The 12,254-nt window shown below is 40.8% G+C and overlaps 1 protein-coding gene across 8 annotated transcripts in view; it reads right to left on the bottom strand.

Annotated features, from left to right (window-relative positions):
• The window catches only part of MAP2K5 (mitogen-activated protein kinase kinase 5), a 125,623-nt gene that overhangs the window by 94,334 nt on the left and 19,035 nt on the right, over nt 1-12,254 (bottom strand). For 5 of the 8 annotated variants that reach the window (XR_008327616.1, XM_053366219.1, XM_053366224.1 and 2 more), the window contains exons 7-8: nt 10,119-10,177; nt 3,731-3,795 (exon numbers count right to left, since the gene is read on the bottom strand). Coding sequence is in view for 7 of the 8 variants with exons in the window: in XM_053366219.1 (XP_053222194.1) it covers nt 3,731-3,795; nt 10,119-10,177 (124 nt within the window). In the remaining variant the exon portion in view is untranslated. The remainder of the gene's footprint in view (nt 1-3,730; nt 3,796-10,118; nt 10,178-12,254) is intronic. The other 3 variants (XM_053366220.1, XM_053366225.1, XM_053366223.1) reach the window with 1 other exon arrangement.

Below are 12,254 nucleotides of genomic sequence, written 5' to 3'. Positions count from 1 at the left end.
AGGCTGCTCCACATGTTACATAGGACAGGAAGTGCCTCTGTAAACAGCATTCTCCTGCCTTCCCCATAACATCACTAACCACATCAGTCAAAGGTATGGGACAGAGGTTGCTGGTTTTAAGTGCTGTAACAGTTTGCCAGCCTTGTGCCCTCCATTATGTTCTGGATTACAACTCCCATCAGCCCCAGCCGCCACAGCACATAAGCCCAAGCATCATATGGCTCTGCTGACTGATGGGAGCTGTAGACCAAAACGAGATGTTAACAAGATGCTTGTTTACAAAGCTATTGTACTACCAACCTTACTGCATGCTTGTGAAACATGGACCACGCACAAACGCCATCTCCAACTTCTCAAAAGATTCCATCAACGGTGTCTCCGAAAAATCTTACACATCACTTGGGAAGATGGGTGAACTAATATCAGTGTATTGGATGAAGCAAAGATAACCAGTGTTGAAGCAATGATTCTTCAACACCAACTTCATTGTGCGGATGCATGATTATTGTCTTCCAAAGCAACTACTCTATTCCGAACTTAAAAATGGAAAGCATAATGCTGGTGGTCAATAAAAGAGGTTTAAAGAATGTCTCAAGACAAATCTAAAAAAAATGTAGTATAAACACCGACAACTGGGAAACACTGGCCTGCGAGAGCTCCAGTTGGAGAACAGCCTTTACCAAAGGTGTCATGGACTTTTAAGACACTCAAACTCAGAACGCAAGGGAGAAACATGCTAAGAGGAAGGCACGCTTGGCAAATCCACACAGTGATCAACTCCCACCCAGGAACCAACGTCCCCACTGTGGAAGGACGTGTGGGTCCAGAATTGGCCTCCACAGTCACTTACGGATTCATTGTTAAAACTGTGTTTATGGAAGACAATCTTACTCGGCTATGAGTGATCACCAAAGAAGAGACCAAAACACCTGGTGGGCACCAGCTTGGCAAGGTTGTATTAAGGGGAGAGATATTAACATAGCAATGCTGACTTGGGTGGCAGTATAACATATGCCACATAACGTGTCAGCTCCAACTTAAATTCAAAGAGAGAGAGGTTGCAGATAGGCTGCTGGAATTAAACCAAGTTAACAATGTAATATTTTTCCATGACAGCATAGTAAACAGAAATCTATTTAAAAGCATGTTGTGGTTTTAAAATTCTCTTTAAAAACAAAAAAACTTATACAGTAATGTCTTCTAAGAAAACAAAAACATGTGTTTTGTATATGGAAAGCAGTTCTTCCTGGAAGAAATCTTTATCATTCCCTCAAGGCTTTCCTTATGAAGTTTTATTTTAATTCCTTGTGGGGTATTTTTCATACACTACTGCAGACTATTAAGTGTGAATGCTTGCATTATGGGACTTAAACTTTTGCACTATGTAGGAGATAAAGACTTTCCTGTCAAATAAAGCACCCCCTTGCTATTGTAATCCTTAAAATTAATAAGGGTTTCCGTAGGCAGCTTCTGCAGGCAGCTGGCTAAGGGAGTTCACTGCACAAGGTTTCTTTTAGGGGATTTTTTTTAAAAGAGGGGCGACAAACACACATAAAAGTGGGAGAGAGTATCAAGGGAGCTGTAAACATAAAACATGCATTAACTTTCAAAGCTAGTTGGTGCTGAACAGGTGCAACTGGGGTGATGAGGTGAATGCATCTCTCACTTTCAGGTTGTATTAGTAACTGCAGAATAACCTCCCAGTTCTGAAATAGGCTTTGTCCACTGCACATCTGTCAGCTTCTACCTGCTGTTATTATTATTAATATTTATAAGTTTATATACCACTTAATGCCAATATAGGCTTATAAGCAATTTTCAGTAGTATAAAAGAAGTGACATAAACATTAAAACATTAACAACAATGATTAAAATACACAGAAAATCCCAATTAAACAACAAAGCCATTAGAACAGAACACTCAGATCAAGGGATTGCCTGTGAAAACAGGTGTGTCTTCAAGAGAATGCCAGTACAGATGGGACTACCTATATCTGAGCAGAGGGTGATTGATTGGCCTCTCTCGCCTATCACCCACACCCAGGGGTTTGTATTAAGATGTGCCAAGGTAAGCAAAGCTCAAGGGGGCAAACCTATCTAGAAGGGCTAGATTTAGACCAAAATTAGTTTTAGGCAAAAGGATTGAATTTTGAGAAAGTGGAAAATCCAAATCCAAATCCTTAGCCTCTTATCTGAGAGGTGCCCTGGAGCTGTTACTCAATTAGAACTGGACAGGTCATCAAAAGGATTAAACTACCCCCAAACTGTATAGCTACACCAGGTTTACCAAATGTTCTTATGCATCCAGATAATAACAGGAGAGGCAGCTGCATCTTACGTTGATTAGATGATTCACTGATCATCAAATTCAAGAGGTGGCACCTCCACCATTAGCAAACTTTTCTGGCAACTATGAGCACCATATGCACATGTTGAAAAAGGTGGCCAATTTCTCAAAAGGCAACTGTAATCACCACACAGTGGTTAAGGAAATCACAGAAATCCACCCTAATGGGCAAAAAAAGCATACATTTGATGAGGTACAAGTAACTCCACTGTCAAGCTAGGCAGTGGTTAAGAAACTAAAAATGGGCTGGTCAAACAATTAATTGAGCTCAGCATATCATCCACCAACAGTGACCAAGATGACACTTGGGGGGTTGGAAGCAGAACATCATGACAGTATATATCCACCAGCACCATTGGGATGCACCAAATGGAGGCTGGATAGTAACCAGAAATACAGCTTTTGTATATACATAATCCTTGCTAGTGGGCTGGCCTTCACAATAAGCATTGGCAAAGAGTTCCACAAGTTGGTTATTTAACATATGGTTACTAGCTGCCAACTGAACTATCCTCCATGTATTTATCTAATCCAGTTCTAAAGCCATTTATGCTTGTGATAGCAAGAAGTTCCATTAGCTTGATTCTGCATTGTACAAATAACTTTGTCATTTTGCTTGTTGCAACCCTACTGTCTAACAATATATGAAACACTAAAAATAATAAACTGGCTGTGTTCACAATACTAATCCATGGTTTGTTCGAAATATGACTTGTTTCACAGATGAGCAAACAAGTCATGGTCAGTTTCTTCAAAGCTTGATTTGTTTTCCACCTGCTCTTACATCATGCTTTTTCAGCTTGGCAAGCATCTAAGATGGGGTCAAATAAACCATGTCCAAGGAAGGCTGTTGGCTCCAAACCATTGTTAAAACAAACCATGGTTTATAATCCAACATTAAACCATAGCTTCACATTATGGTTTCTTTTGGCAGAAATCAAACCATCATTAGTCAGCTGGGTTTGGTTCACACGTTCAAACAAACTATAATTAGGCTAAACAAACCATAGCCTAGTGTTATGGGTATGCCAGGCCACTTGTATATGGGGTGTTCTGATGTTCCACCTCAGTTTATTTACTCAGTAGAAGCAAGAGTGACAACACTCCAGAAATAGCATTTTCAGAGTACAGTAGCTACTTTCCACATCCGCCTGGGATTCAGACAATACCAAACAAGATACATAAAAACAGGGGCCATTTTTCAAGATCTAAGGTAGTTATGGCAACTCCTAGAAACATTAAATACAATCAGCGCTTCACAGAGGAAGAATAAAGGCCAGACACCTCATGACACATTCCTAGAGAAGGGGGGGGGGAACCACTGCCTTCTCTTTCCCAAAATTTGAGAGCAAAAAGAAGAAAAGGGAGGGGGCAAACACTCACTTGTAGACGGTTCCTCCATTGCCATGACCGAGGATGTCTCGATACCGTATGTCTTGTTCATTCATCTCCACGAGAAAGAAAGAAAAACAAAAGAGATGTCATGCCGTGGATGGAAGTGTCAAGGAAAAGCAACTCTAGGCCATAAACAACCAGCCGTCTGGGTCATTTCAAGTTCAGCTGCAAGAACGAGGAGATCAATACAACATTTGCTGTCCAATTTATAAAAGACAATACCAAGGGACAAAGTGATGGAAAGTTTAATGACAATTTGTTTGCCTGGGTCATTTCATTAAAGTTTGATAAAAGGTGTCAAAATGGAATGATAACATAGCTCAAGAGGAGCAGATCACAGATATGGAGAGGAGAAAAGAGGTCTTGACTGCAAACCAAGCCAACACTGACATTAAATGTGGCCAGGAACCTGTCACTGGAGTCCACCTACAATTTAGTTCTAGAACTGGTGAAGAGCCATCAAAAAAAGATGTTTGAACTTGTTCCAAGGATGGCATCTTGGTCAACCTGAGATCACAAAATAAGTAGTTTCCAAAATTTGTAGAACACAAACCAGTTAAGAGACTGAGAGTCAGCTGCAGATCCAGGCATTCCTACCCAACAGCAAACTCCTCCCTCCTACCCTGATAACATTTTTCACTAAGCAGATGTTTTCACTAAGCAGATGTTAAGAGATCAACCCCACTGTATCCACATGTACCAATCCAGCACCTGGTATTGTGTCCAGAAGACAGTTCCGCAAATTACTAGAGATGCACGAGCACCAGTGAAAATAAAGGTAGTTTCACAGATGTACTATAACAAGTAGACCCTTATCATGAGAGATATAATCCTAACACACAGGTTTTGTTGGGAAAAATATTTCAGCATGCTTTCAGCTGCAGAAAGTGGATTTTAGAAGCAAACTGCATGCTAAGATAAAATATTCAAAACTAATCTTCTTGAAGGCAACAAAAGCCAAGCTTAAAATGTTCTCTGATGCACAACAATTCAGTGATAATCTAATCCAAGAAAGTATTTCTTATTTCTATAAATGTGCAGGTCTAAACTTGGGCAATCTGTGATCATCAGAAGCACAATGGCACAAAAGTAGACTTCATATAAATTGCTTGTTTAGTTTGTTGCAGCAAGCTTAATATATTGAAATTAATTAATACCCAATGGCCAACCATGAATCAAAATTAAGGTTTATGCTATGGGATTTTTTACTGAATGGTTTTTTCCCCTTTCAACATAAGCAGACCAAGAAGGGAAGAACATTTTGAGAAATTCTACCTTTCCCGAAAGTGTTTCCTCATAAAAGGTATGACTAAGAAAAACCTAAAAGAAAATACCACCTAGGCTCATGAACTTAAGTGTCTCTGAAGGATTTCTTGCCCCGGAGAAATGGGCACACTATGATCCAAGTAAATACAAATGAGGGGTACTATCTACACAAACTTCTCCTGAACAGCAATTGCCAATCATTTCAATGGACTTACACTGTAAAAGTTCCCCCGATGAATTCTGATGTAGGTCAGTTACTTTAATCTACCTTTGTACAGAGACATCGGAAAAGAAACACTTCAGATTTGCATCGCTGCAAATGTCCTTTGGGGAGTAGCAGTTTTGTTGCTTAATTATACAAGCTTTGATTCAGGAAGGACCAGTAAAGGTTTCACAAGCACAACTGTACTGGGAGTTTTGCAGGAGTGTTTCTTCACTCCATTTCATTTAACCTGTGTTTGGCCAAGTCACCTATTTTAAAAAGAGTTTATTGCTTCCCATGACTGCTACCTTGAGCATTCGTTCTCAAACTTCCTTCTCTGGGCCACACTTTCAGAATAAAAATCTGCTAGCGCCACACCAATTTTTTATTGGTAATACATTGGAAAACAAAAACAACTCCTAGCAGTGCTTGATTTTTAACATAGAACACAACTACTATATAATAGGATCATGAGACATCCAGAAAGTATAAAATAATGCAGCTATATAAGAACATGAATCATTCCCAAAATATAATACTTATTGTCCTTGAATCTTCCCGCCACTTGCCATCCTCTCCTGCTATACCAGTATGGCGTGTCAGACCCTTTGAGAACCACCAACCTAGAGTGCGCATATTCTTCAAAATGTAAACTGTGCCCAAGGATGGCCAGATGCATTTAGAAGCCAGAGTAAAATAAATCCAAACTGCATTTCCCTACCCCACCCCAAAGTGGGCCACAACCCATTGGGAGGTCCATTAAAGCAACTCTGAGCTACACACCTGTTTACTGTGACCCTTAATGATGACAGTGTTCTGTGGCTTGAGCTGGCTGCATTCCACAGCTGAGCCAGGTTTTGATAGGGCTGCCAGCCAAAAAATCCCCCAGAGTCATCGGAAAACCAACTGGATCCATCAGTCTCCAAGGGCAGGCCATTCTAATAGGCTCCCTACCACTGCAGATGAGGAAAGCAACTGAAAGTCTAAAACTCAACAGGAGGTGATCTGACCACACAAGCAGCTAATGCTATAATCCTCCTCTCAGATGACCCTCTTCCTGCCAGAGTGTGGCTGGCGACATGTGTCAGGCTGATGACATGTTGGGACAGCCCCACTGCTGTCATGCAAAGCTATGAGGTTATGAGCAACCCCAGACTTAGAAGCCTCATCGTGAATGTTGACTTCCGCAGGACCAACAACCTGGGGGTCCTCATGCCACATCCAAGACCACATCTGTCAGCTCAGGCTGGGAGGTATTATTATTATTATTATTATTATTATTATTATTATTATTATTATTTAATATAGTAAACCAACAGAGACCCTAATGTTTCCTGAGTGCCCATCACAAGACTTCATTCATTCATTCATTCATTCATTCATTAAATTTGCATGCCACCCCTCATCTGAAGATCACAGGGCAGTTCATAACATAAAAATACAAAATGAAAATCCATTCAAGTCGACAGGGAGCCTGCAGACAAAGAACAAATTACTATAGACTATAGTGGGACCCTCTGCCTGACCCTCAAGCCTGCTCTGATGCCGCACTAAGTTGCCACACTGAGTAGTCAGGTGGGCACAACAGAAAGATACCAACGCCACCCTGCTCACCCACCCAGATCTCAGTAATACAAACCAGGTTGACTTCCTCATCCAGCAACAGGTCATGGATGAGGGAGACCTTATTTAAAACTGACCTAGCATTCAGTAGCAGCACCCACAAGCCTGAGGGTTGACTGACAGAGCAACCAGACTTCCTCTGGCTGTCCAAAGAATGTTTCTCCTGTTTAATAAAAGGTTTTTTCTCCCAAGGAGTCCCCAATTCCAAATTAGTCTGACATACTCCTTGATGAGAACAAGAGGCCTAACACAGGTCATCTTGGTTTGGAGGCTCAAATACATCACCATGGTATATCATTGCAAACCTGATAAACTCCAGATGTTTTCGACAGCAACTCACATCAGCCCCAGCCAGCATGGAGTGATCATCATTGTACTGGCTGGGGCTGATGGGAGTTGTAAGCCAAAACATCTAGACATTATCAGGATGCCAAAGGATACCCTACTTTACTGATGTAAAATCCAATTGATCAACTCAGAGAGACATTCCTATAGATACCTGGTAATTTATCAGTGATAATTACGAAGTGGGAAGCCTCAATAAAATCATAACTACAACTTCATAGCAGGTTCTGAAATACTAACTTTTCTGAAACAACCTTGATTGGCTGCCAATGTTAATAGAACTAATGGCAAGTAAAAGAGTATCCAATTACGGATCAGCAAACAAAACATTCTTTGTTTATATCTGCTGTCCTGGAGAGAAGCAGCATGCATCTCTTATAAATCATTAGAAGCAAAAATGCTCAATTAATCCTTATTTGATACGTAAAGCTCTAGCAGAAGTCCGGCCCTATAAGCTATGCCTCCTCTGTACCAATCGAAGCTCTAATGGCTTCAGAAAGCAGTCACACTCTATGAGCAGACAATTGAAGAGATTTAGTAAATCCCACTTTATAGAGCAGAGACTAATCGGAAAACACAAGCCAGTCAAATGTTTCTTATGAACTGTTGACACTACATCAATGCTGAATCAATTGGCGGCATTTTCTCTGAGTGACAGAAAAGAAATAAATATTTATATCACATAACCTATATCAATGAACCTAGGCAGAAAGCTATTTCTAACCTGTCAATATTTGATTATCTTGAAGAATCGTGTCCCCTTTCTTTTAATGATTAATATGAATTCCTTATTAAATCTAAGTGGAGGCTATCAGGGAAAAATGTCTTTATTAATGCTTTCAAGCAGAAGGTGCAAAAAAAGGAAAAAGAAACAAAGAATTATCCACTGTACTACAGCTATACTAAAGTATAGCTTAAACCACCAAATTGTTAAAAAACAAAACAAAAAACAACAACCTTAGAAGTTATAACCAAAGAAACTTCCCATGTCGTGTCTCTGAATCAAATACAGTCAGTAAAAGCAACAAGACCACACAATGTTAGGGAACTTGACATTAATTCTCTCCCCTCCCCCCAGTTAAGAATGTTCTGATTTCACTGACATCAAGAGAACTTAAACAGGCTAGACTTGGAATGGATATCCATGACTCCCACCACCAACCACCCCTCAGTGCAGAGCCCGGTCCATGTTTCCTTGTGCAAGGTTGCTTTCTCATTTGCTTCAATTGGCAGCAGGGTTGGAGGAGAGAATGTCTACACCTCCACCCCTTTAGATCTGACTGCTCTGCTGAAATGATGGGGGGAACTTCCGGTGCACAACATTTCAAAAGAACTGATGGTCACCATAAGCATCTAAGTAAATTAAAGATACAATTATTCATCTATAACAACAGCCCTTCATTCACTTATTTTTAAAACATTATATAACACTAAAGGGGTATGGATAATGCCCAGAGTTTGAAAACTATGCAGGTCTTTATATTCCTAAATTCCCAAGAACTCTTTGCATGCTTGGGCTTCCCAAAGTCATCTACAAGGGTCATTTTCTTTCCCCATCAAGTATTTAAAATCCTCCACATTCCATCAAGAATATTAAAAATACTTCCGTTCTCAGACAGAATATTTACGGTAAGCCACTTCTTCCTTAATGACACCTTTTTCTCCTCCTCTACCCCAGGAACCTTAAACATTTATTACAGAAAAGCATTTGTGAAAGATTAAATCAAATGCCGAGGGTGGGTAAAAACAGTAGGCATGTATTTTATTTTTATAAAGCCCCTTTGCTATATTTCAGGCAAGAGTCACAGCCTGGACTTAAAAAAAGAAGAACTGAAATCCATATTCCTAAGTTTTATTTAAACAATTCTGATCACAAATAAGCAAGGCTGCAGTGCAGGTGACACTAGCGGGACCATTCTCATCTATTAAGAGCACAATGTTACAGGTGAGCCGCTGAAGGACAAGCGTGAAGACCAGCTTTTATCTTCTTGACACGCTCAACTACAACTACTTGATTCATGAAATGCCAATGAGGCTTGGAGAGGTCACTGTGTGAAGGCACTGAATACGCATCTGAGATAATTAAGATTTCAGCCTTCGAAACATGGAAGGGAAGTGAACAGCAGTTAAGAAAATCAATAAGAGTCTTTTATTTGCAGTGACACAGATGTCTCAGTCAATAGTGTCTAATAGGCAAGCTTGATCGCTGTGGACAGGTGCCTGCCTCCAAGGCTATCAAAGGGCTTTCACCATGACAAACATTAAAACTTATTTATGTTGCTATTGAAAGATCCTGCTGCCTTGCAGGTACTTCCATTTAGTGGGGTATATTTAAAGTCATTATGCTACTTTGGGCCTTCCCGCCTATTTGAATCAAAACTGGCCAGGAAGGACTTGCCCTGAAGTGTCCATTTGCCCATCAATTGTGAGGCTACTGCATTCAATTGCAGGTGCCAGGGGAAGGCAAGGAAGCCTTCTACAGATTTCTGCCCCCTTTACAGAGCAAACTGATAACTAACACAGAGCTCAAAATAACATGGCACAACGTACTTCTACTACTACCTCCACTCTTCATCAACTGGCAGTGTGTGTGTGCCTTAAACCTATATGCAAAGATCTAACAAGCCAGGAATCCTATTTGCTATTCAAAATTGATTAAGTTTTCTTCCCCTAAATTGAGGTAGCAGCAGAACGACGGATGCGAAAGGCGCTTCAATCTATTTGGAGCTAAATCTGATTAGTGCATTTTGAGAAAGGCAAAGCAAATTGGTGTGTCAATCCAAATCAATCAGGACAGAGGCGCCTCCACAATACGAGCCCTTTCACAGCTTCTCCTCTACTTTATTAAAAGACCACATTACTGATAAGTGAGCAGTAAGCATCTCTGAGGCTACCCTAAAACACAAGACATTCATGAACAAGCCCATCCAATACACCTACCTGGCCATTAGCTAATATTTTCTTCAGTTCTGCAGAAGACTTCTTCAAACTGCACAATCAAGAAGGACAAAAAAGGTATTTTTAGTGATTGTATCAGTGCACTTTATTGAATGGAAATGCAACTCATACCCAACTAAAAAAGTATAACACTACTTAGCATTACATCTGCCTATAATCACAGCCGTGTGAACTCAGCCTAGAATTAGCCTAGAATTAATTATCACAGTTTTACTTTTTTTCATTTCATTTCTCCTCTCAACATTCAGATTTCCAAAAAAACTGAACTTTCATGATGAAATGGTAGGGTTGCAGAGAGAAAACAAGTGCGGGGAAAGAGCAGTGGTAAAGCCAGAGTGGTGCAAAGGACAGAAAGTTGGACTTGGGAGCCACTCGTTTCAAATCTCTGGATTAGTTCTAGATCTATAAAATGGGAATGCCACTCGTAGCTGTTGACAGAATAAACATGTCAACCAGTTCTAACCACTGATGCTTTGAATGCAATTTTAACTGGTTATTCTTTGATAACTGACATCCACAGAAGACTGTAGAACAGGATGGTGCAGGGCAGGGTAGTCCAATGCTTGGCCCAAGGGCCCCCCTCAAAGCCTTATTTGATGGCCCTCAGCAACATTTGATGCCCCCCAACCCTTTGTGTAACAAAGCCAAGTAAGCGAGAAACTGGGCTTTGAGAAGGAATTGTGAGGGCTGTGACAGGGTCAAAGTGTCCTTCGGCCTCCTTCCCAAAGCCTAGTTAGAGGTTTCTTAGCTTTGGGAAGGAGGTGAAAGGGTTCTAGGACTCTGCCAGAGCCTTGCATCTCTTTCCCAAAGCCCTGTGCCTTGCTTAGCCGGCTTTGAGAAGGCAGTGCAAGGGATGGGAGGGGGTCAAATTTGGGCCTTGTTTTCCCCACCCAACAAGGCAGTGTGTGGCCTGTGGGTTCCATGTTGAAGTCCTATTGCAGCCCACTTGATATTAAAAGTTGGACTGCCCTGGCCTAGGGTCACAGTCCAGTAGGAAGTTCTTGTGCACGAGACTCATTGAAATGAATGTCAGCTGTGCATGAACAAAGAGGTGCTTTTGCACAGCCTCCCATTCATTTCAATTGGGCTTAAGCAAGGACATCTCCTGCTTTATCACGACCCCCCAAAAAGTTAAAAATGCAATGAGATGTAATTAGTGCATATGTACCTCTAAATGCACCAGACACTTAATAAGCCAGGATATGAATGTGCAGGCTGCAGCTACACACAGCTCTTTCATTCTTGCTTTGCTTCTCCATTTGCATGGAGGGCAAAATAGACCAGGAAGCTGCAGTTGTAAGCCATATTTTAGTTGCCTTACAAATCATGACTTGAGATCACGAAATAAGCCATTTTGCTTGGAGAGTTTCCATAGGATCATAGAATTGTTGGAAGGGTTGGAAGGGACCATGAGGGTCATCTAGTCCAAACCCCCTGCAATGCAGGAATCTTTGCCCAACATGGGGCTTGAACACATGACCCTGAGATTAAGAGGCTCATGTTCTACTGTTTCATTTGGAAGCTCCAAGTTCACATGCAACAGAAAGGTATGATCAGCTGTGACTTCTTGATTTGTTTTTCCTCTCCTCATGAAGTGAGTAGCAAAGAAGGAGCAAAGGGGCTGCACACAGGCTGTATACAGGTGCATATTCTTATTAAGCCAGGATTCAATTGTGTGAATGCAGCTGTATTCTTGACAGGCATGAGTGTCTTATCATCGATCATGTTGACTGAAATTAAAAACATGTATATGGTATCTTTGTTCTTTAATAAGCCTCTTGTCTGCTGGACTACTTTAAAGAAACTTTGCCAAATGAAAAGTATACTGATCTTGTCATCTCTTGCAACCAACTGTTTTGTGAACATGAAACAGAGGCAGGCTGTCAATGACTTCAAAACAGTCATTCCTAATGCAGGCAGGTTTTGGAAAATGAAAGTCAATTAACTGCCCCATTAGATGTCGGCTTCTACAGAAGGCACTGCTTGCAGGGTACTTTCAGAACCAGCTTAAAGCATGTGAAGAAAACAACTGACCACAGATGGGGGGAAGGGACTTGCTTTAATATGACTTAATAAGCTTTAATAATTTTGTAATAATACAATCCTAATACTTTGCTG

This window comes from Podarcis raffonei, chromosome 14 (genome assembly GCF_027172205.1).
Source record: "Podarcis raffonei isolate rPodRaf1 chromosome 14, rPodRaf1.pri, whole genome shotgun sequence".
Lineage (NCBI taxonomy): Eukaryota > Metazoa > Chordata > Lepidosauria > Squamata > Lacertidae > Podarcis > Podarcis raffonei.
The sequence above is the reverse complement of the archived record's forward strand: the minus strand, read 5'-3'. Positions and strand labels throughout refer to the sequence as shown.